This window comes from Helianthus annuus, chromosome 5 (genome assembly GCF_002127325.2).
Source record: "Helianthus annuus cultivar XRQ/B chromosome 5, HanXRQr2.0-SUNRISE, whole genome shotgun sequence".
In the NCBI taxonomy this organism is placed as follows: Eukaryota; Viridiplantae; Streptophyta; class Magnoliopsida; order Asterales; family Asteraceae; genus Helianthus; species Helianthus annuus.
Genome location: NC_035437.2, coordinates 168,885,797 through 168,911,909, shown reverse-complemented (window position 1 = coordinate 168,911,909; position 26,113 = coordinate 168,885,797). Strand labels below are relative to the sequence as shown.

Genomic DNA, 26,113 nt, shown 5'->3' with positions numbered 1-26,113 from the left:
TTAAAAAATCAAAAAAATTAAACAAACCCACATAAAAGATCACTTGTATCATTATAATCATTGTTCTACAGAACTCAATAAGAAGAAAATTCAACTTCTCTCAATAACAATATCAATATCTACATTTCAAGGACTGATACTAAAACTTCAAAAACCGCAGAAACTAACCTTGTCGCTTTTCAAATACGACTAGCAGCCCTTTCGGCTTTCCTACGTTCATAACCAGGATCATCAGTCGGCAACTCATGGCGACAAACCGGACAGGTGTTTCGTATACGCAACCAAGGAACAATGCAATCCCCGTGATAATGATGAGTGCACGGAAGTTGTTTAGCCATTTCCCCTACACCAATTTCATCCTTGCAGACAGCACAATGCGCGTTGTTATCTTCATGATCTTTAATAGTCATCGTCACAGACAAAAGATCATCAACCGCCCTTTTGGAAGCAGGCGGTTGAACCAAAGCCGAATCAACATTATCCGCAAACTGCCCAAATAACATGTCGTGCTCCGCATCATTGTAGTCGTCAAACTGATCTTCTAAATCGGGGTTTCCTTCAAGATCACCAACATTCAAGAAAACTTCCCACCCCACATCGTTCGCAGGATTTGTTTCAAGATTGTGGGAATTCAAGAAAACCTCCCAGTTATCAGCCTCCGGTTCTGCATCAGGCGACACATTCAAAACTTCGCGTACATCACCATCTACTTCTTCCCACTCAAACTGTTGGCGCGCAGGTACATCCCATTCGATACGATGATCATCATAATCATCATCCTCTAGATGAAAAGCATCCCAACAAAGCGTAAGCGTGGCTTCATCATCATCATCAATATCATCATCACAGCATACATTAATATCAAAATCATCCTCCACACCGATAACCTCATGATCCTCGGGATCCTCATCCGAATCAACCAAACTAATTCCACCCATAAAATATGTTTCGGACCGATCACCGTTGCCGGACACAATAAACTCATCACCACAATCAGCAACCATAAATCCACAATCATCATCATCATCATCACCATCATAATTACGTTCTTCCATAGCAAAACCTAACCCTAACCCTAACTCAAAGTCCATCTCTAAATCATTTAAATCAATATTTTCACCACCCCTTTCACAAACCCTAACCCTAAGATCAGAATCAATCAAATCATTATCCACAATTACACGTGCATGCTCAGAGCGATGATTAACCGTATCGAATACGAAATTCACCTGATTATCTTGATGATCATCGATTATATTGGACGCACGAATCCGGATCGGATTCCAATCTGAAGGAGAAAGATCGAAACCGTCGAGATCTGGAGAAAAGGAGTGTCGGTGTTCATCGTCTGGGTGGAGATGGAGGTAGGAAGCCTCCGCCATTGATGAAGAAGGAATGTGTAATGGTAAAGGTTAATTTGTTGAGCATTGCAAGCGTGGGGATTTGATTTCTTTCAGGTATTCGTCCGGACGTAATCCGTTTCAGATAGGTGGGTGGGTGTAGAGGTGCATAACCCGGGTTTTTTCTAATACCGGGTTCGGGTATATACCGGGTTCGGGTAAGACCGGATTTTAACTTTTCAGGTATTGGTCATACCTGGGTCGGGCTCGGGTTCGGGTTTTGGCCAGAAAATCTATACTCTGTGTACCCGGGTTCGGGTTCGGGTTTTCAATACCCGGGTATTAGAATACCCTATTTGCGGGTCCGGGTAGGTTCGGGTATTGATCAGGTATGGTTCGGGTTCAGGTATAGATCGGGTTTTCGATTTATTTTTTTGGCATAAAACATAGAAATATAATGGAAGCCTTTATGTTTACATATTGTATGCCTTGAAATTATGCCCAAAAAAGCCTCACACAAACTCTGAACGTTCAAAAAAAGGTTGTTGTACACCACGGATCCAGGTATTACGAAAACCCGGTTATGGGTATTATGAAAACCCGGGTACATGTTTTAAGGAAAATCGGGTATGCTGAAAACCCGGGTACAAAACAGGTACGAAAAAACCTGGTTTCGGGTTCGGGTATTGAACAAAATATGCATACCCGGTCCCTACCCAGCTACCCTACGGGTAGGGTTGGGTTCAAGTTTAAAAAAACCAGGTTTTTCTAATACCTGGGTTCGGGTTTTTTTTTCGGGTTCGAGTTTTTTGTGCACCTCTAGGTGGGTGGACACATTAGGATGTTAAAAATATCTGGATCCGAAACCGAATCCGAAATATCCGAAAATCCATATCCGAAATGTCCGAAATTTCTGATATCCGATAATCCGAATTTCGGATTCGGATTTGAATTTCAAAATTTTTGGATAATCCAATTATCCGATATCTGAAAACTAATATTTTTCTAATATATATACACACACACACACACACACACACATAGGGATATGTTAAAATGAGAACCACTTTGAGTTGTAAGAACCGTCAGAACTAGGCCATCCAAAAGGTTTTTTACGTATATATAATACACATATGAATGTAAGAAACATAAAATTTAAGAAATACGAACCTTAAATCCCAAAATTTAGTGATTTAGAGTTGTTCTTTTTGTTCTGCAATAATTAGTGTTCTGTAATGATCCTTATCATATATATATATATATATATATATAGGGTTAGGATCATGAGTGAACAACATCCATATTTGTGAACAGAGTGAACTCATCTCAACCATCCATTTAATTAGTTGATGTAAAGGTTATGATTGTAATTTTACATTTATTTATTTTTTAAAAATTTCATTTTCTGTTATCATTTAGCAGTTACATGCCCTATAATTTTGGAAACCAGAAGATTTCATATGATTTTTTCAAAGATTAAAAAAAATGGCGACAGTCCCCTTCTTCTTTCAATCGACAACCCCTTTTTTCTGGCGAATCGTTCTTCTTCAACCATTCAGACAATGATTAAATATTCTGGCTACATACTGAAGGTACCAATGTCTTTATATATTGGTTTTTTTCCTCCTGTATATGTTATTCGATTGTGTCGATTCAAGCTTTTGTTCCAAAATTAGTTTGATATTCTATACCTTTTTCCCAGATCCAAGTTCATCGTTCCTCTTCTTCTTTTTCATCCAATCAATATGTTAATCAAAAGTTCCAGTTTACAAAAGTTTCTTCCAGCGGCGATTGATTATTCCGACGAGTTCTTGGAGGTAACTTACTGGTTTTCATCCATTTCTTTACACTTCGCTTTTATTTGATTTGTGTAGACTTATAATCTTGTTTGTTCATCTAAAAAGCCAGTTCATCACTTTCATATTTCATCGGAAGCTACACTATTCTCGCTGACATTTGTATGGTCGCCGTTAGTTGATTGGGTATTGTACTGGTATTCCGGTGAACGTTAATCGGAGACGGCTTGGATTCCAACGAATATTAATCGAAAAAGGCAGTTGATTTTTTAAACTCAGGTGTGTATCGTTAGTTGCTTGGGTATTGTACTTGTATTTCGATGAACATTAATCGGAGAAGGCTTGGATTCCGGTGAACATTTAATCGGAAAAGGTTGTTGTTTTTTTAAACCCAGGTGTGTATATGTTGATCATTGATTTCCATTGATTGATTTTGTTTTCTTTGTGTTTTCATTATGATGATGATATCGATGTATAGATTAATGTTTGTTTGGTTTTTTCATTATGTACAGGTTGTTGTCATTCAATAGAAGAAATATATAGATAACATCTTTATACACATGTATATATTATATGATGACCTTCTTTTACTAGTAAGCTATGTGTATATGCACAAGTGTTTAGTGAAAATTTTTATTAAAGTTTGTGGTTTTATGTTTCCCCTGAGTGATACATAGATGTATAGATCATGTATGTTTTAGTTGTTTTATGTATATTGTATATACAGATGTGTACAATGCATTTTGCTTTTAGTTTATCCTTCACTAGTTTACATGTATATTTAATTTATTGAGTATTATAAATGTCTAGAATCGGTTGCTAGTAATGTAAACGAAAGTCCCAATGGTACTAGGTATTGGACACCAACTGTACCACCCGGTTTCAAACCATTTATCAGAGCAAGATTTAGTACAAAATACCCACAATATGCAACACACACACAATACTTCGATAAACAAAGAAAATACGAATTTTAACAAACGTCTAAAGCCTTTTAAACAAAGTTCATAGTGAAATTTCAAAAACCAGCCACTTTGGCTACCAAACAAAAGTCTATGTATGCTTTTTATGGTCTGCCATGCAGTCAACTAAACAAAAGTCTTGTTCGCCTTGTCAAATGCAGCCACTTAGGCCATTATTCGATCATAATGCTTGTTTGCCTTTGAAAAAACCCACTTCACAACATATTTTTTCTGTAACCGTGTCAAACACGCCTTCTAAATCCTTCTGATCTTTTCCATACATTCAGCATCGTCATATCCAGTGTTACATAACAAATCGTCGGCCTGCATCAAAGGTACCACAAAACAGGCATACTAGTCACTTTTATTTGTATATACATTTAGCGTATACCTCAATTAAATTTAGCATACTACTCACAAAACAATCCGTATGACAGAAAAGGCGTGGCTATGTTCCCTTAGTTCTATTAACTTTATCAAAGTTAAACATAGAAGCAAAGCAATTGACAACCGCAGCCCCAATCCACACACTTGTTTCTAAATCCTTCATTTGAAAATGCATCAGCCCTATTCCACCTTTGGTTTCAAACACATTTCCCCTGCACATGCTCCATAAAATTAAACACTTGTAATGTCACAATAATACTTATGGATAAGACAGTTTGTACTTCGGTGGTACACTGGTATGTTCACCAGTGTACAACAATCTGTACACATGTGCACAACAATGCATTACATAAGTGTACACTATCCTTTACACCTTATGTACAGTATTATATTAAACAAAAGTTAAATTGTATTTTTTTTCTAAAACCGCATCCTAGTGTTCAACAAATCATTACAGGTAACAATTACTTAATGTTATGTTAACATAACGATGCTCTGACCAAATAATATATGAGTTATTTCATCATAGACATAAAAACAACATACTTTTTTCTTAACCGGGTCAAACACATCTTCATTCTATATTAAGTGTACAAGTAACCAGCTTTATGTTAATGTTATTTTCTACACATATATTAATAAATTGTAAAAATAAACTAAATAAAATACTTACAAAACAAATTGTGTGGCAGAAAAGTTGCGAACTTGTTTCGTTTGTTCTATTACCCTCTTCATAATTAAGCATCGAAGCAAAGCAGTTTGATAATCGCATCTCACATCCACACATTAGACCTATTCCGGACTATGTTAGGAACACCATTTTCCTGCACATTACCCGCAAACTTAAATGACCGAACAGTCTTAATATCACCGATGTGTATTCCAGGTTGCAGACAAATAAACGACCTTCTGTACACCTGTGAATCTACTGCTTATACACATGTGTACACAGTGTATTAATAAACCTTCATACCTCTGTACATCGACGTATACATATGTGTACACAGTGTATTAATAAATATTCATACCCCAGTGTGTTAATAAAAAATACCATGTATATATGTGTACAACCCAGTGTAAAATCTTCATAATTTTTCCCCCAATTCAATATCAATCAGTATAATACACAAGTGTACATTAACGACTTTACACAATCAATACACACAACCTTATGACATATCACAAAACCTGCTATAATACATATGTGTACAGCAAATGAACAGCCTAACATCGCATAAAAAACAGAGCAGTATCGCATAAAACAGAGCAGCATCGCATAAAACAGAGCAAAATCCACTAATTTGTTAAATCAACACTATAATTAAAAAAAATTAAAGATGTATTGATGAAATCAGAACTATCTTGCTCAAAACCCACAAATGGAACACTATCTTTTGATTACAACAACTATTATACACACAGTCAACGAAGCCCTAGCTTTTGATTACATATAATCCAACAAAATATAACTTATACAGAAGCGGCAAAGAAGGTATACACTAATGACACATACCTTTGCTGGGATTCCGGTGAATGAAAACGCTGATATAGCACACTTTATCAATCAACGGTGGAAGCTATTAATCGCCAGTCGGATTAATAGCGAGAGAGAAGAATTGACGGTGGAAGTTATTAATCGCCGGTGGGATTAAAAAGGAGAGACAATAATCGACGATGGAAGCTATTAATCGCCGGTGGGATTAAAATGGAGAGAGAAAAATTCACTTATTATTAAGAGATTTCATATGATTTCCTATAAACTGAAAGGTGCGGTGATTAAGGAATATGCCTCCAGTTTCCCAGATTCTAATGTTGCATTTGATAGAAATTTACTCTAATACCCTTGTTGAAACTTTTTGCTACGAAAAAAATAATACAATAATTACAAAAATGCCATTAGTATTAAATCTCATCATCTACTAATCAAATGGACAAGATCTGTTCACTCAGTTCACAAATTAACCATTGTTCACTCTAGAACCTTACCCTATATATATATAGGGTAGGGTTCTAGAACCCTACCCTATATATATATAGGGTAGGGCTCTAGAACCCTACCCTATATATATATATATATATATATATATATATATATAAACGGGATCAGGAGAAAACGGCAAAAAGTGGGAGAACAGTGAGAAAGCATCCTAGCCGAACACGTGGCGTGGGGCATGATCAGGGTCCGAGGGGTTTTTTTGTCTTTTTAGTATTCTTCTCCTTTCACGATTTTCGCGTTTGACATGCTTCTTTATTTTTTGCGTGCGAGATAATTTTGGCGTTTTGTAGATTTATTAATTATTTGGCGTTTATTGTTTTTTCTCAGATTTCTTCTCTTTGAGTTAATTCTTTTTGTGTCACATAGTTAATATTTTGGCGTTATGGCTTTTTTCCATGTCATTTTTGGCGTTTTGTATCTTTTTGTTAATAATTCATTACCATAGACTAATATTTTAAAAAATTACAATAACTCGAAAATCAAAATAATCTAATAGTCTTCCGTAGGTGGGATTACAACAGAGATGTACCCATCGCTTTGTTTTTCACTTTCTTCAGATTCTTCATCATCAAATTTCATTTTTGCGTATAACGTCATTAGCTCGTCTCTTCTTTGCTGCAAGCTATTCATGAATATCACTGCATCCTTGGTTTTTGGATCGTTTGTAAGGACTGCCAAAAATGTCCCTAAACGACCCGTGAGTAAAAACCCGGACCCTTGAAACCTTAACGTACATGAAAAACCAAGAAAACAAGAAATTTGACCTTCAGGCTGGCCGCGTAAAGGTTAAGCATGGCCTTACGCGGGCCGCATCAACTTAAGATTTGACCGGATAAGCATCCGGGCCACGTGTTGTCCATCTGGCACACCTACTCGTGACACCCTAGCCCTACACGTAGACTAGGTGGCCACGCGGGCCACGTAAGTGTTAAGTATGGGTTTACGCGGGCCGCGTAAAACCCATATTTCAGCTATAAATTGCTTGGGTCATGAGCAGTTCACTGGTGTCAAAAACTTTGATCGAAAACGAAGTTATACTGCTCAAATTTACACTTTCACATAGGGAGACGCTGCCATGATACCGGGTATTAACTCGATCGCTGCTATGATTCAATGTCCGATCGATTGGAACTATCCAATGGATGTTTAAGTGCCGCCCACATTAGGGCTATACTTTGTCATTCGTCGTGAATTCGATGGATGTTTAAGTATTGCACCTTGTCATTCGTTGTGAGGGTTTGTATCTCGTGAGTTATCGTAAATGTTGTATTAGTTACTAACCTAGTTCGTGTGCATTGTTGTTTAAACTAGGTTATCAGGCTTATCAGTAGGCTAAACTCTGCCCCCGTTTAAACTTGCAATGTGAGTCATTCTCTTTTATCAAAAGTATTTTACAATACCTCAAATTATTTTCAAAAGTTATAATTACAGGGATTAAGTCATGGTTATCTTGAATCACTGGCTAGTGGGGTATTGTGCACATTACTAATTTCTCACGATTAGGCTAATAAATCCTAACAGTGATAATCATCACTACTTGGGTGAAAGGACCCAATAGTTGTATGACCATCGTCACCAGGGTGTGACACGGCGCCAGATAAAAATAAGATAAAAGCCATTGTAATCTCTCTTATGCTATAATTAATAGCTAGGTGTCATTTTGTTAACCTTGAGTGACTCACCAATATTTCACCGCTGACAAAAATATTTTTAAAACATGTTTCAGGAAACCTCATGTGAATCAAAGAAAAGTGCTACGAAGCACTAATCAAGCTTGAAGGGTGGCTCAGTTAAATAAATAAACATGTTTTGGTAAATCAGGGAATTTTCTCGTGAAATTCCTCTATTGTAAATTACGGGGTTCGTCCCAAGTTATGAAATAAAATTATCGGGCATTTTCAAAGTTTAAAAGATCCTGTTAAAACTTCCGCTGTCAAATCAGATAATAAATACCACGGGTTTTCTGTCCCGCGACTCCTGGACCGGGTCAAACCGGGACGGGGGCCGTGACAGAAAAAGGTGGTATCAGAGCCACTGATTTAAGCCAATTAAGTATTTAAAAATACTTAATTTTTCTGATTGCCATTCTGGGATTCTGTGAAATTTTAGTTTACAAAATTTTAACTTAGAATTTTGTGTGTTTCTTCATGTATGCTAACAACATGAATGAACTATCAGAAACCCTTCAAAACTTTACTATCCATACTACAGATATGGATACTACCACGGGCTATCAGGCTGATGTTGAGGAGCCAATAGTATTCCGGGCCCAACCTGAGGATAAACCAAAGGCGAAAAAGAGAAGAAGGTTTGTAGGCTGGAGGCGTGTGCGTAGGAAAAGACCAACGATATCAAAGGCGAAAGTTAAAAAGGTTGAGGATCCCAAGGATAAGGGAAAAGGAATAGAGATTGGGAAAAGTTCTGGGCAAGCCTAGGAAATGCCACCCTGGGAGGAGTTAGATCATAAACTGGCACTTAGTGACCTCATCGGACCTGCCGATGAAGACTTTTTCTATTACCCAGTTGAATTCCAACTCCTATTAGATTTGGAGCCTGCTATCCCATATCCCATTGTCAACCCCCAAACTCTACCAGCAGAACTGGAAGAATGGTGGACCACCGACTGGCAATTTCAGAACCTTTTGAATAACCCTAACACCTTTTTTCCTCAGTTCGACCCGGAGCCTGCACCAAACCCACCAATGAGCAATGAGAACTTGGCTGAACTCCGCCACTATGGCGAGGAGCTGGTAGATGCAGGGAATAGAATCCGGGAAGTGGGAGAACAGATCTCCTGGAAATACGACGATAGGGAACGTCGTTTATGAAGTGCCAGCTGACGGGGATAGTATGTGGTGATGTGGTGTGTTTGTTTAATAATAATAAAATAATTAATAATATAATCTTGTAAAATAACTTAGAATAAAACTTTTGTAAGATCATGTGAGTGGTGGGTACAACACTTAAGGCCATTAATCCTCGTCGTAGGACCAAGGGACATGAGTGATAGATCTATTTGCGTGTAGCGAGCCCACACCCATGAGGCCAGGGTGGCCCATAGTGGTGACTATGTCTTCCAGCCGGAAGCCCGGTACAACTCCGCTAGGTTTGAGTTTTCCTGCATCACTTCACACATACCAGTGGCTTTGCAACCCATTGGTGATCTCTTTTTCCTTATTGCTACATACCAGGGACTTTCATACAAACATACTTTAACGGTTTATAATTACACATGAACTCGCTCAACTTTTGTTGATTTTTCAAACTACATGTATTTCAGGGAATTGATCGGATCTGGCAAGTGTCTGCATATGTGTCAAGCTGCGTACTAAATAAAGATGTCATCCAGGGTTATTGGGTTTGGGAGGTGTAACCCTTTCCTGGACGGGTCACACATCTCCAAACCTCGTTATATTTAAAGTCTTTTGTTGAGTCTTTGAGAACTCATTTTAAACAAGTCATGGTTGTAACTTATTTTGGGTCGATGTTTCAAGACAAGTATGTTATGGTATTTTCTAAACTATATTAATGGATGCACATCTTGTATTTTTATCATATAGCATTGTTATGATTGTTGCTATGGTATTAAGAAGTCACACCAAAATAATCCACGCTTCCGCAAAAGCCAGGGTGTGACAGCTTGGTATCAGAGCCTCGATCATAGCGAACTAGGGTTCTTTCTCGAGTCTAGACTATGATCATCAGGGCTCTCACGAAAACATTTTTACATTGCATACACTAAACGTCCAGATCCAGGGAACAAACATTTTTACAAACAAAAAGGCACAAATACACATTTCAAAATTTATATTCAGTCTTAGAGACTGAGGGAGTTCAGCCTTAGAGGCTGGGGAGGTTCAGTCTTAGATACGGAGGGGTTCAATCTTAGAGATTGGGGAAAAATTTAGTTTTAGAGACTGGGAAGGTTTGGTCTTAGAGGCCAGGGAGTTAGTCTGAGAGACTAGGGAGTTCAGTCTGAGAGACTGGGAGGGATAGTCTGGGGAAGACTAGGATGACTACTTGCATACATTGTCCTGACTTACATGCTTATTTGATTTCATGTTGATATATGTGCACATGTGTGGTTGTGTTACAGACACTATGTCTTCTTCTTCCGATACTGGAGTGTCAGACACGCTGGATCCCATGGCGATTGTATCGGACAACGAGATTCTACCTGAGAGCGAGATTTATACATCAGACACTACGAGTACTGTTGAGGACGACTTCCAGCCATTTGCCCTACCAGACTTTGGGGATGATGTACCTTTAGCTGATGGTCCTTTCGACGGGGATCTACCTCTCGTTTCGATCCCTGCTCCTATCCCCCTCGCTGCATTTCCCTTGTAGGATTTACCTCTCAACGCGTTATCAAATGACGATATCGACCTATTCATTGAGGGTCCCCCGGAGGGTGACCAGGATGGTGGGGCCCCTATGGATGGCGATATTCCGGTTGACGACCCTGTTGTTACTATTGTTGAGATACCTGATCGGAATGTCGCGCTCCGGTCAAAGATAAAATTTATATACCCTAATTACCCTTAACAAATAGCTAGTGGCAGTGAGGGGTCGAACCACGAAGAGTATGTGGTTTGCGAATGGACTTTGAATGAAATGTAGAAATTGTCACTTTTATGAAGCTTGCTATCTTGTTTTCGTATATTTTTATTTGATTGAAAGATGCGATTTAAAATTACTAAAGTAAATTGTTTGATAACTACTAAAAACTAGCAATTGCAATAATGTAAATAAAGGTTTTGACAAGATAGAGAAAACAAGGTTCACACCCGGTTCGGTAATTGCAATCCTAGGATTTCTACACGTTTTAGATTTGATTCAATTGCAAAAGTGACTAACGAATTTAGTGTTACAAGGCTTAGGTGCCAATAGCTATCAACGTTACAGAGAACGGACAAAAATGCACTTCATTACCAAGAACATGTAAACTCTAACCAAGACAAGGCATAATTGCACATAAACATTTCATAAAGTCAAATTTAATCTTCACTCGACAATTTATGAATTCAATACAAATGCAAGACAATTGTCATAAGCTTCAAAATCAAATAGCAATTTGTCACAAAATCAAACCAAGAACAATGTTAAAACCCTAGACTTACAAAAACCTACACCAGGGTGAAACCTCCAGGAAACTAGCCGCTCATGATAGAAGGAACTTGATCACCGGATGTTGAGAACTTGAATATCATCATCTTGAAGCTTTGAAGAGGATGAGATGGTGGTTAGGGTTTGGAATGGTTGGTGGTGATGAATGGATTGAAGGATGAATGATGATTAGGGTTATGGAATGAAGATTGGATGGTGAAATCGAATGATTGTGGATGATTGATTCGGTGTTCTTGATGATTGGGGAATGGAATGATGATAGGTTGTGGCTCCAAGAAGTGGTTTCAAACTCCCATAAAGTGTAACTCCCCGAATTGGGTCAAAATTCCACTTATAACTCGCCAAAACAAGCAACAAACAAGAAAAACACGTCAGAGAGCAGGGGTCCGCGTCGCCGACGCCCCCCCTGCGTCGCTGACGCCGCCTAGATCTTCCATTTTTCTGCTGACGCAATTTCATGCTGTCTACGCCATTTTTTAGCGACGCAACGCATCGCCGACGCCCATAGTGCGTCGCCGACGCCCCCTCTAGGGTGTTTTTTCATTGTTTCTTTATTTCACATGTTTCCGGTTGATCCCGCTCGCTCCCGGTACTCCAAATAGCTCCCGAATAGCTCCTTAAACTCTATAAGACCTGCAAAACACAATCCTCATTAAAAGTAGGCTATCCGTGATTAAAAGTCACATAAAAACATGAACTTAAACAATAACGAACACCGGTTTTCGACCACGTATCACATCCCCACACTTGTCTTTTGCTTGCCCTCAAGAAAATCTGTTTTTCATTTTCACATGGGTCGAACAAAGAATACACTCCCCATTCCCGAGACGAAGGTTAAGGTCAATTGTCATACAAAAGTTCAAACTCTTTACAATTGTCAAGATATTTAACGGTAAAGTGAATCATCACATATAAAATGGTTATCCAAGACTAACCCGCCCGTGAACCGGACAAATCATGCATATACCTCACAATGTTCTCTCCACTCGGTTTAACATTGGCTAATAGTTGATGTATTAACACTTTTGAAATAATCACTCAAACCGATTAGAACATGTACCCGCATAGGCTTGAAGCTCAATCGTTCTCCACCACTAAACACGAATACTAAGCACAAGTCATAAGGTCTTTGTAAGGGTTGTAATGGGGCTAGGCTAAGGGTAGGAAATAGGATATTTTAAAGTGGCTAAGGTGATGAAAATTCGATTTTTTTATTACAAAACAACTATTCTAAACAAAACTAAACTATACGTCAACTTCGAGGCAATGATGTTCGCCTTTTATTTCTCAAACTAAGAACATATATTTTTGTTCTTTTCTCAACAACTTTCTATTTCTTTTCGTAACATTTTCTGATTTTTCTCTTTTTTTTTGTAATGCAAACAAGCAATTCACAACTATACAAACTTGACTCCTATAATCGAATTTCCATCACACGGGTTTAAAAGAAAAAGGTTTAAGGTTATGGGCTATAGGGTGGTCAAACGAAAGGATTAGGCTCAAAATTGGCGACTAAGGGATAAATTTTTGGGTAGGGATATATAAATGGTGTAAAAGGAAAAGGTTTACCTAATGCCTCAATCATTCTTGTGCTTGTATTCGGTCTATGGTCTCAAACGTATCAAAAGATGCAAGTTCTACAATACATGACTAATGGTCCACTCAAACAAAGAAACATAGTATGTAATCTATGATATAAAAGTGGCTCAAAAACTCACATATCTAAAGGGTATGGTATGTGACATGCATAAATTACTAGTTTCTTAGGCGAATTATTCCCAAATAACTACCCGCTAAATATCCGTCATGTTATTAATTTGAACTTGACCATGACAAAAGACCAAATGGGTTGTGACATCCCTCGTTGACTTAGTTACTTGTGCTTTAAGATCGCTTTCGAAACAACACATTTTTGAAAAATTTTTGAAATTTTCCCCCATCCCCACACTTGAGGTAAACATTGTCCTCAATGTGTAGTATTTAAATGAACGGGTCAAAATCGAAAACTTTTACTACTCCCCCATCCCCACACTTGAGGTAAACATTGTCCTCAATGTGTAAGAACTAGAGTTTTAAAACGCATAAGGGATGTGACACAGCTAACTTCCCAAAAATTCCACCCCGAAAGTAATAAACAATTACAGTCCACTTATTACTAATCTAAGAATCAAAGTAAAAAGGAAACGCATGCACCTGATATTTGTCGCTAGATGCTCATGTCTTCTTCTTCTCTTCACAAAAATGGTTGTCCCGCGAACAAGGTGTACCTACAAATCTAAACCCTTGTATATAAGTATGCTTCTCACAACCATTGAAATTTGTTAGGTTCTTAGTTCTACCATTTTTATGAAAGTTTTACCAAATCATGCGTTAATTTACCTTGAATTTTTTTTTTGTGGAAAATAATTTACAACAATAACAATCCTAACTCACTTTCGTAGGAATCACGGTTGCATTTAGCTTATGCAACAAGCCCTTTTAAACCCCCCAATAGCTTGGGAGGACGAGAGGTCTCGTGAGGGTTATATAGGGAACACACCCACAACGTTCATTTATCTAAAAAGAAAAAAATACTAACGAATTAAAAATAAAGAAACCCAAAATATACAACAACAAAAACAAAACACATACCTCGCCTCACCGCTGATATCTCTCGTCCGGGTCAACTGGCGGGTTCGGCTGGTATGGGTGACCAATGAGGGCCTCGAACATCTCATTTCGTTGTTTCTCTTCCCTTTCCTCCCATGCCCGTCTTCGGGTCGTCTCTTCCTCCTGCATTTGTATCAATCGCTCCATTTGGGATCTTTGGAGCGCTTGTTGTATCTGCAGCTCTTCCATATGTTTTTCCACCCTTGCCCGGTGGGCGGCTTCGACATTCCACTGATTTTGTTGTTGGGTGAAGAAATCATGCTCCCATTGATGTCTCTTCTCATGAAGCTCACGGTTTTCCCCCATAACCGCGGAAACGTTATCATATGTATCCTGTGTCCCAAGAGGGTAGCTAGAGTAGGCTGCTCTTCGTCGATTGTTGATGAACTGCGCCACCGTGTGTGACGATTCATTATGTCGCCTCGCAAACCTTTGCCTAGGGGGCCTTCGCCCCATATCTTCTTCCTCGTCTGCCTCTTCTTCTTCGTCATCTCCTTCATCACCTTCTCCCATTTCTTCATCCTCATTCCTCTGCACATACTCAAACTGAAAACCAGTCTTTCGATCCACCACCTTAGCCTTCTTATTCAGCACCTCCACATATATGTTTACGCCTGATCTTAGCTGGGCAAAATCGATCGTATCAATACCCTTGAGTATCCATAGTGAGTTATCTTTCAAACGGTTCTGCTGAAAAATCATAGCACTGATCAGGCGAACACAGGGAATCATCTTCCTCCTGTACTGATTCCTCGTGTCCCAAATGTTCATCATGGTTATATGACGCCATGACAATTTGGGTGTCCCGACAAGTAGTGCGTGTAATATGCGGAGATCCCAAATTCGCAGCTTCCCACGATCTCCCAATCTAACCATGATGTTTCATAAGGAGATATTCTGCAAAATTTTCCCTTCACAGGACAGATGGTTTCGGTCGTATCTACCAGTGGTATAATTGGGTAGAGTAATCTTCAGTAGACCGACTGGATCCGCTTGAACCAATTCGCTAGACCAGAATGTGTTGGTTGAATAATAGAAGTAATTATCTACCCCCAAAGAGTCAAAATTTGCAATTTGGTTCATAGTTTCAAAGCTCATCGTCATGGAACCTTTTCCAGTATCACCTACCAATCGCCACTGACTAGGATGCTCATCCTCATTCTCTAACCGTAATGAGGCGTACCAATTTGTTACCGTCGAAAACCGGTGCTTGTAATTGTTTAATTTGATGTTTTTACACAAGTTTTAGTTTCGAATTGCCTACTCTTGATTAGATATGTGTTTTGCAGGTCTACCGGAGTTTAAGGAGCTTTTCGGGAGCTTTACGAGTCATCGGAGCGAAAACGGGACCACCGGGAAGCGAAACGGGTCAACCGGACTCAAGAAATGGACGAAAAAGAAAATCAAACATCTGGGCACCGTCGCCGACGCCCATAAGGGCCGTCACCGACGGTTTGTACAAAACACCGTCGCCAAGAATGCACCGTAGACAGCGTGTTTAGCCGTAGGGTGAAACTGAAGAAGCACACACCGTCGCCGACGGGGCTTCAGGCCGTCGGCGACGGTCCCTCTATGTTGCATCCGTGTTTGTTTGACTTTTTGTGTTGTTTTGACGAATTAAAGGGGATGGTCACCAACCAAAACGGGAGTTACACAATTCTTGGAGGTTTGAACTTCACCTTGGAGCCATGATTGATCTTTCTTCACCTACCATTCCATCTATCATCCTCTCTACAACCCGAATCAAGAAGAATTCATCATCATCTTCTTGATTCGAAACCCTAGCTCCATGAATTCCCCAATCCATCAATTCACTCTTCCATTCACCATCACCAATCATCCAAATCCCTAACCTTCATCCATCAATCCATCTTCAAGCTTCACAATGATCCAATTCATGCTTCTAACATCCGGTGATCAAGTTTCTTCGATCATGCTTAGCTAATTTCTTGGAGGTTTTACCCCGGTGTAGACTTTTGTAAGGTTTAGGGTTTATTATGTTTTGTTAATTGTTTTGTGACAACTTGAATTGCGTTTGAATCTTAGACAATTGTCCTACGTTGGTATTGAATTTGCAAACTGTCGAGTGAATGATTAAATTTGACTTTGTGAAATGAGTACACGTATTTATGCCTTGTCTTTTGGTAGGATTTGCTAGTCCAAAGTAACGAAGTGTATCATGGTCCGTTGTTTACGACGTTGATAGCGATTGACACCTAAGCTTTGTGATTGTGATCCGTTAATGAATTATTTCAAGTGAAACTAATTAAAATACATAGTAACCCTAAGTATTGCAATTGTTGAAACCGGGTGTGAACCTTGTTTTCTCATTATTGTTCAAACAATCATTTTCAATTCTTGCATTTAGTAATCTCGAGTAGTTAATTTAATTAATCATTTTAGTAATTCTAATTCACATCTTCCAATCAAACAAAAACACAAAAATATATCTTAGCAATCTTCATAATTGTGACAACTTCATAATTCAATCAAATCCGTACACAAACCACATACTCTTCGTGGTTCGACCCCTCACTACCACTAGCTATTTGTTAAGGGTAATTAGGGTATATAAATATTATCTTTGACCGGAGCGCGACACTCCGATCAAAATGGCGCCGTTGTCGGGGAGCTAGTGCGCTTAGTGTTATATCTTTTATTTGATTTTTTATTTATTTATTTTTTTTTTCAGTACTACTTTTAGTTTGTTACTTGTGCAGCAACTATGGAATGGGATTATGATGTTGAAGCATGCTCATGTTGCGGGAGTCACAATCACTGGGCTCAAGATTGTCCACGTTCTTACCACCCGGATCATGGCTCCAGAGGATATCAAAATTACAATCAATCCGATAAAGGCGGTAACGAGCAGAATCGAAACGCAATTGAGGAAGATAAGATTTTAGAGTTATTCAAAACCCTCCTCAAGCATGTAGAGGAACTCACCCAGTCTCTCAAGGAACAGCAAAATATTAATGAATCACTTAACCAGCGAATTGAACAACTAACTAATCAGTTTGACAATTTTGCAGAAAGAAAAGCTACAGTTAGCCTGGTTGAGGATGCTGGATCAGAGACAGATAGAGATCCAGGGGAACCGCTCATCCCAATTCAACTTGGGGATCTCAAGACAGATAACGCTTTATTGAATTTTGGAGTTAGTATGAGTGTTCTTCCCGAGTATATTTATGACAGGTATGATTTGGGCCCATTGCAACAGGTTAATGATCCTATGGTTTTAGCTGAATACTCACGAGGAAGGCCCCGAGGGATTTTGAAGGGATTGACTGTAAAGGTAGGTGACTTTTATTATCCTGAAGATTTTGTTGTCTTAGATCCATATACAGAGAAGGAACAACTGAGGGTGATACTTGGCAGACCATTCTTGGCCACTGCAGATGCTCAAATCTGTTGCTGGAAAGGTACAGTTGATATGACATACGGGAGCCGTAAGCTTTCTATTGACTTCCTTTCACATTCTTTTGACTATTCATTTATAAATACTTGTTCATGGGATTTTGTTACTAACACGAGTTATTCTCGAGTGTGTGACGATGGCCCGAAAGAGAGTGTTGTTATGATTGACAGGTCTAAAGATGACAAGATCGTGAAGGATAAAGAGGCCAAGTCACCTTGGTGGCTCAAATTGAGAATTAAAAAGCAATTAGCCAAGCGAAAAAAGATGCCGCCAAAGGAAGCAACCAAATCCAAGAAGAATCCCATAGAGACACGTACGGGCGAGTTATTATATTCTTTCGATGATACAGATCCAGATAACCTGGATCATTGGGATGCCATAAGAGATGATGGATGGATGTGGGATGATAACCATGTGTGTCATACACAGGGGATACTATATGAACCACCATGAGCTTAACCAGATACGGTCTGGCTGAAGACTATAAACTTAGCGCTCTCGGGAGGCAGCCCGAGGATGTAGAGTAGTGTATTTTTTTTCTGTTTTGCGTGATTATTGTTGCAGGTTACTAGGTTAATAATTTCTACGGATGCAATGGTCCAAGTGTGGGGATGTTTGGTGAAATCCCAATACGTACTAGTTGCAGTGGCGGACAATGCACGGATTAGAGTCAGTCAAAACTGTCCATACTCAATTTCCATTTGGACGGGGATGATCTGAACACTAATTGTAGAGATTGACCCGAGTACTTGTTGGACACGGCCGCGAATGAAATGCTATACGGTCGTGGTGGAACATGACGCATGAGGATTCTACGCTTTAAACCAGGGGAGTCTGTTCCACTTTTATTATTGCATTTTTATTTTTGTTTTTGGTGGTGTTGAACTATTTATGTTTAGGGAATGTGTTTATGTCTTTTGTGTTAGGAACAGTCGCTCATGGGATGGTTTGGTTGTATTCCCGGGTTTTGTTTTAGAAGCACTTTACATTGGGGACAATGTCGCCCAAGTGTGGGGATATGGAAACCCGGGAAAGGAAAGGTTTGGATAAGAGTTTGAAAGAGGTTGAAAGTGATTGAAAACGATGAAAAACGAAAAAAATTGAAAATTTTGAAAATTTTAAAGAATTTCATCGCCTTAAGTGAACTAAATGGATACGAAAACCGAATATTTCGATCACTAATAGGTTCCTTGCCGGTAGTAAACTAGTTTAGATCCCTAGTCATGGTTGTCCCTTTAAGTTTCATGAGAGTATTTCTGACAGGTTTTTTTTAAAGAATAATTGAGAAGAGATGTCTAACTAGGGGTAACATGCTTTAGGAATTACACATGCTACGTGTCAGCAACCCATATTCCTTTTATTCGGCGAGATATTTGAGCCTACTTAGTGATAGTTGAATTTGCAATAAATGTTCAATTGATGAGTGTAGGCCATATGTTGCTTTGTGTTAGAACTTGTGTGGTTTGATACGTGCCGAGACTGTGCTTTAGCGTTTACACATAGATGATAAAGGCATTAGGATCCGTTCATTGTTCTATTTGTTGATTGTTTATCCACCCACCTTAGTAAACCATGTTGAGCCTTTTACCCTTCGTTTGATACACCGTGTTTGACCCGTTTGCTTATCAACCATGAATGACAAGTTTATGTTAGATGTTTGTTGAAAAAAAAAGAAAAAAAATGAAATGAAAAGAAAAAAAAGAAAAAGAAAATAAAAAAGAAAGAAAAAAAATCATTATTATGTTCGTGTTAGTGAAAATCACCAGGTGTTAGTGTTATTGTGAATAAGTTGTCATGGTTTGGTATGTTCATTTGTGCTCGCCAAAAAAATATAAAAGGCCAAAAATATTTCCTTACCTTTACCCTTAACCCAAAACCCGTAAGTCCTTTTGATATGTGTTACGTTATTTGATACAGTGGAGGTGTGATTGCTATACAAGCTTATGATTGCAAGGTAGCTTATTTGGTTTTGAGCGAATTATATACTAGCATATTACACGCTAGTCTTGATTAAGCCGAGAGGAGTGACTATTGTGAGGGGCGTGTGGCATGTGTGTAGTAATATAAGCATGTTAGTTTTAGTTAGGTAAGTCTTAAGTTGTTTTAAATGCGTATCACTTCCTTGTCAGATTATCAACCTCGATTGTGTCAATCTATGGGACGGGTATGACTTGGGATCTTAAATTTCTAATTCGGTAAGGGATTCAATGGTGATGTGTTCATAAGGTGAGTAATGTTGTAATGGTTGCTTGAGGACACTCAACGTTAAGTGTGGGGATGTGATGGAGTGTGTAAAACCCGGATACTAAAGTGTATTATAACAAGTGTTTTATTGTCGTGAAGTTGATTATATGTGTCGAATGTGATATCTACGAGAGTTTGTGATGTTACAGGTTATGGATGGTTAACCAGGACCCTTCACAATATTCCGGCGGAGCTATTTCCAGATTGGCCCCACCCTGATTGTTGAACTAAAAAAATTTGGACCATTTCTCGATTTGTGCGTGTCATCCTTGCGCAGGGGCCATGCTAATCTTCTCTGTATCGTTCCAATTTTATCGGATGTCCCCGGGGACATCCGATAAAATTGGAACGATACAGAGAAGATTAGCATGGCCCCTGCGCAAGGATGACACGCACAAATCGAGAAATGGTCCAAATTTTTTTAGTTCAACAATCAGGGTGGGGCCAATTTGGAAATAGCTCCGCCGGAATATTGTGAAGGGTCCTGGTTAACCATCCATAACCAGTTGCACCGTTCTCCCTATCTCGGCCGGAGTTTCTTCCTACGTTCTGTGGTGACATTTCTGTTTTCATACCTGCTAGCAGTTTCTTTCTCCTGGCCTCCATTCCCACAGAGTGCGTACGGTCTCCCGGAGGGCTTAGCGGGTCTGATACCGGTCGCGGCTATCTGAGTATAGTTAAGCTAGACCGGTTCGAATCCCATTAACACCTCTAGGGCTGTTCTTATTCTGTTCATTTGTTTTATCGGAGAAGCCATGGAGAGAGAGGAAGGTGAAATTGAACCGGAGAGTGGCGGGAATAGTAACAATAACTACACAGATGAAGTAAGGAAGGAGAAGGCAGTAACGTTTTATGTCCCAAATTTACATCCTCATGTAACAGACGGAGAACTATGGTTGGAATGCAAGAATTATGGGCACGTTGTGGACGTATACATAGCAAGGAAACTCGATAAGAAAGGTCAGAGGTTCGGGTTTCTCAGATTTGTTGAAGTGAAAGACACAGAAAAGATGATAAAGGCGCTTAACCAGATGAACTTTTACGGGTGGAAGATAAAAACAAACGTGGCGAGATTCGTAAAAGTTGTAAAGAAACCAGAGCATAAACAAAGGAAGATATGGGTTAAAAGAACAGACAACTACACACCGGGAGTTAATACCAAAACCAAGGAACAAGGCAATGCCTACGTCAGACAAGGGATGACATGGGCTGATGTGGCGAAAGGGAAAAGAACACAGGAGGAGGATGAGAAGATTTTAACATTTGCAAATGAATCTAAACCATATACCAAGTGGAAAGGGTTATCAGTGCTGGGGGAAGTTAAAAGGATCGAACATTTCAAGGAAATAGGCATGATAAAAAAACAACTGGGTCTACAGAATGGTCAGGTTAGATACATGGGGGGTCTGAATATCTTAATCATTTTCGATTCAGTAGAAAGTATGAGAGAAACATTAACAAAGAAGGATGAAGAATGGAAAAGGTGGTTCAAAGATGTTAAAATATGGACTGGCGAAGATATCCCATTCCAAAGGATTGCATGGCTTAGAATCAGAGGAGTTCCAATTCAGTTATGGATTGATGGGGTTTTTAATTGCATAGGTGAAAGATTCGGGAAAGTTGTAAAACCGTCTGAGGCCGATGAATATGACATTAATTTTAATTGTGATGCAGTTGGTGTCTTGGTAAACCATGGAGAAACGATAAATGAAAAGGTGAAAATTAGATGGAAACACATAATGTATGAAGTATGGGTGACAGAAGAATTCCAATTCTGGGCACCAAACCTGGGTGTTGAACCAGATCCTGACCCAGAACATGAACCACCCACACCAGTTGATCAGGATAAAACCTTTGGGAAACACATGCAGGGTGACATCGGTAACATGAACGATAATCATAACGAGCCAGTGGCAAATTCGGAAGAGGCGGACTCGCCGGAAGTTGAGTCTCCGGCGGCAAAAGAATACGAAAAGTCAGCAGATACACCTATGGGCAAGGTGGGAAACGTTTCAGTTAACGAGGGAGAACAAAACGAGGTTACATCGAGAGGAGGAGAACCTAGGAGGCCACAAGAAGTCAACCAATTGTCAGAAGGAGGAAATGAAGAGTCACATGAAACAAACACGTTCAACAATCAGGGTGGGGCCAATCTGGAAAATGGGCCAGTAAGTGCGGCCCAGAAAAAAAGGAAAAGAACCAACCTTGTTGAAGCCCGCTTAGAAAGTCTAAAGCCCAACTCATGTGTGGGTAAAGGGAAGCTTCCAGACCTTAACGTGGAATACTCGGACGAATCTAAACGCAGATCCAAAAAAAGAATAGTGTGTAAAAAAGGAAAAACAAAAAGGAGGAGGAATAAGGTGAAGATAAGAATATCGGAGGAAGTTATCGATAGTTTCGATCACCAAGGTGACAGCGTAGAGGACGAACTAGAATCGGATTGGGAAGAGGTCTCAGAGTTGGAAGAAAATCAAGCCAACGAAAACGCATCGGATACTCAGGTCAGTTCCCCTATCTTTAATCTTAACGAACAAGAAATCGGCGAAGAATGCGAGGCAACGGAAGAATTGGGAAGGAAACTGGGGGTTGACTTGACAGGTAAAGAATCGCTTGTCAAGGAAGCTGTAATTGAAGACCAGGCGGATGTAGGGCTCCAATGAATTTTGGATCTTTGAATATTAAAGGTGCAGGAGGGGTTGGTAAGGCCTCGGAGGTTAAGGAATTACGAAGAAAATTTAACCTTTCATTCATAGCTATTCAGGAAACACAGTTTAGAGACTTGCCAGTTAGCAAAATCAGAAGGTTTTGGGATAATTCAGATTTCGAGTTTTCAAAGGTGGATGCCGACGGCAGATCAGGGGGTTTACTGTCACTATGGAACTCAGGTGTATTTAAGAAAGAGATGGAAGTAAAGAACCAAAACTTCCTTCTTATTAAAGGCCGTATTGTTGGGGATAATGAAGATCTAGTAATCGTCAATGTGTATGGGTCCACAAATCAAGCAAACAGAAGAAGGCTTTGGGAAGAATTGTTGGCGGCAAAGAATTCAATTAATGGGAACTGGATTATGCTGGGAGACTTTAACGAGGTGCGAGTCCCCGAAGATAGGTTAAACTCCCATTTTGACGCAAATGGTGCATTATGCTTTAATAACTTCATTGGCAGCGGTGGGTTTCAAGAATACAACATGGGGGGAATGAAATATACATTTTTATCGGGTGACGGTTCCAATCTCAGTAAAATAGATCGTGTATTGGTGTGTGGCAACTTCATGGGAAGGTGGCCAAATGCTTCCTTACTAGCTCTAAATAGGAGTATATCTGATCATAGCCCATTAATATTAACAACTGTTAACAATAGTTTTGGTCCTTCACCATTCAGAGTTTTTAGTAGTTGGTTTGAGTTGGAGGGATTCGATGAAGCAGTAAAAAAAGGAATTATGGTAACGTGTGATTCGAATTTTAAGGATGAAGTGGTAGCTGTAAAACTAAAAGCAATCAAGGAGGAGTTGAAGAAATGGAGAAAAGAAAAAAGAGAACAGGACGAAAAGGCGTTGACTGAAGCTCAAAACAAGCTGAAGGAGTTGGACATACTGGTAGAAAATAGGGCATTATCGAATGAGGAATTATCAATATGGCATGAAAGCAAGAGAAAGATAAAGGAGTGGAAAGATACGGCTGCTATGGATGTGCAACAAAAATCCCGCATACGTTGGATAGGTCTCGGAGATGAAAACACAAGTTACTTTCATGCGATTGTTAATAGCCACATTGCAAGGAATAAAATAAGTGGCTTGTGGATTGGAGGAATTTGGGTGACGGATCCGGGTACCATAAAAGCTCATTTTCTGGAAACATTCAGAACAAAGTTTAAAGAACCAGTGGACTCTCGGCCCAGCCTGGGCCCAGGAGACTTCAAAAAACTAAGCACGGAACAAGCTACTAGGCTGGTGATGGAATTCTCAACGGATGAAGTAAAAGAAGCAATATGGGAGTGTGGCACGAACAAAGCACCGGGGCCGGATGGCATCACTTTCAACCTTATCAAGACATTCTGGGAAGATCTAAAAACACACATTATGCAGGTTATGAATCAGTTCTATATCCACGGATCAATCCATCATACTTGCAGTGCATCATTTATTGCGCTTATCCCAAAGGTAACTGATCCATTGTCTTGCTCCGATTTTAGACCTATATCACTTATTGGGGTGGTGAACAAGATCATCTCAAAAGTGCTAGCAAATAGAATAAAAGCTGTGATTAAAAGTGTAGTCTCTAATGTCCAATCGGCTTTTGTTTCGGAGAGAAATATTGTAGATGGGCCTCTAATAGTTAATGAAGTGGTGGGTTGGGCGAAAAAATCAAAGAAGAATATCTTCGTGTTCAAAGCCGATTTAGAAAAAGCCTACGACACATTGAACTGGAAATTTTTAATTTCCATCTTAACTCACATGGGTTTCCCGTCGAGATGGCGAAACTGGGTCATGGGCATCCTTTTTGCGGGTAGAGGTTCGATTTTGGTGAATGGGTCACCAACCGGTGAGTTCCAATACCAAAGAGGATTAAGACAAGGCGATCCTCTATCGCCCTTCCTCTTCATCATAGGAATGGAAGCTTTGCATATTATGATGGAACGGGCAAAATACATAAATGCATTTATCGGAGTAAAATTACCATACGAAGGTCCCTATCTAACCCACATGCTATTCGCGGATGACGCTATATTTGTGGGAGAATGGGAAGTGGAAAATGTTAAAAGCCTTAAGAGGATTCTTAGATTGTTCTATTTGATATCGGGGTTGAAAGTTAACCCAAGGAAAAGTCAACTATATGGTGTTGGTGTGTCGAATGGGGAAATTGATAACATGGCATCTACCTTCCGGTGTAAAGCTGGGAAATTCCCATTCAGTTACCTTGGCTTAAAGGTCGGGGCAAACATGAATAGAATATCCCAATGGAGAGAGGTCATTGATACGTTTAATAAAAGATTATCATCTTGGAAGTCTAGGAACTTATCTTTTGCAGGAAGAGTAACCCTAATCAAAGCAGTACTGGGCAGTCTTCCGAACTACTATTTATCACTTTACAAGTGTCCTGTGGCTGTCTTAAAAACTTTGGAGGGCATACGAAGAAAATTCCTTTGGGGTGGCTTTAATACAAATAACAAAATACGTTGGGTCAAGTGGGAAAAAGTGGTGGCAGCCAAGGATTTTGGGGGTCTAGGTATCGGTAATATTCGAGATTTAAACCTAGCTCTAATACTAAAGTGGTGGTGGAGATTAAAGATGGAGCCGGAGAGTTTATGGGTTAAAGTTGTAAAGTCGATTCATCATAACCAAAGGAAATCGGAATCTATTCCTGTCAAAAAATCAATACCTGGGGTCTGGAAGAATATTGGGAGTATAGACAAGGAATTTCGGAAGTGTAATATTGAAGTCAGCAGCAAACTAATAAGTAAGGTAGGCATGGGGGATAAAACTTTGTTTTGGTCAGATTCGTGGATAGGCAACGGTCCATTAAAATCTCAGTTCCCAGCTTTGTTTCAAATTGCGGGCAGGAAGAAATCTCTGGTAAAAGATTGTTATCGGCAAATAAACGGAGGATGCATTTGGGATTGGCCGTGGGTTAGAACTCCGAGTAGCGACATTGAGAAGCAGGAAATGGAAAATCTGATTGGGCTTTTGCAAGACACACAACCTACAGGTAGAAGTGATGTATGGTACTGGAAAGATTCAGAGCAGAAGGAATTTACGGTAAAAGACGTTCGGAAGTCGCTGAGCTCAGCTTTGGATCTCAACATCACAGCTGACGATTTCGACTGGAACAGTTGGGCTACGAGCAAAAGTATCATGTTCGTTTGGCGAGCGATTCAAGATAAAATACCATCTGCGGCTGCGTTAAAATATAGAGGAGTCAACATACCGGATGTCACTTGTAAAATCTGTGGTGCAGCGGAAGAAACAACGGACCACATACTTGTGAATTGCAATTATGCAATAAGAACATGGGAGAGGATAACAAACTGGGTCAAAGTACCAATGATCAACTCGGATGGGAATGTGAAAGATGTGCTAAAGGAGATGAACGAGATTCATAGAAATAGGAAAGTCAAGAAAGCAATTCATGCCATTACAATACAAACAATGTGGTCATTGTGGAGAGCAAGAAATGATAAGGTCTTTAAAGGTA

The 26,113-nt window shown here is 39.5% G+C and overlaps 1 protein-coding gene, 1 long non-coding RNA gene and 2 other non-coding genes across 4 annotated transcripts; 2 read left to right on the top strand and 2 right to left on the bottom strand.

Annotated features, from left to right (window-relative positions):
- Positions 1-24: 24 nt before the first annotated feature.
- LOC110941950 (E3 ubiquitin-protein ligase CIP8) lies at positions 25-1,492 on the bottom strand. Its single transcript, XM_022183649.2, has one exon. It carries the CDS (start codon positions 1,380-1,382, stop codon positions 180-182), a length of 1,203 nt encoding a protein of 400 aa, XP_022039341.1. The 5' UTR covers positions 1,383-1,492; the 3' UTR covers positions 25-179.
- Positions 1,493-2,765: 1,273 nt separating this feature from the next.
- Positions 2,766-3,848, top strand: LOC110939410. Its single transcript, XR_002592238.2, has 4 exons — positions 2,766-2,932; positions 3,043-3,157; positions 3,245-3,531; positions 3,649-3,848. It is a non-coding gene; the product is annotated as an uncharacterized LOC110939410 (long non-coding RNA).
- Positions 3,849-20,153: 16,305 nt separating this feature from the next.
- On the bottom strand, positions 20,154-20,254 carry LOC118492590. Its single transcript, XR_004894597.1, has one exon. It is a non-coding gene; the product is annotated as a U6 spliceosomal RNA (small nuclear RNA).
- On the top strand, positions 20,243-20,343 carry LOC118492591. Its single transcript, XR_004894598.1, has one exon. It is a non-coding gene; the product is annotated as a U6 spliceosomal RNA (small nuclear RNA).
- The last annotated feature ends 5,770 nt before the right edge of the window (positions 20,344-26,113 follow it).

Excerpts from the sequence above, each read along its gene's own strand:
- LOC110941950 (XM_022183649.2), bottom strand. The coding sequence starts at position 1,382 with ATGGCGGAGGCTTCCTACCTCCATCTCCACCCAGACGATGAACACCGA.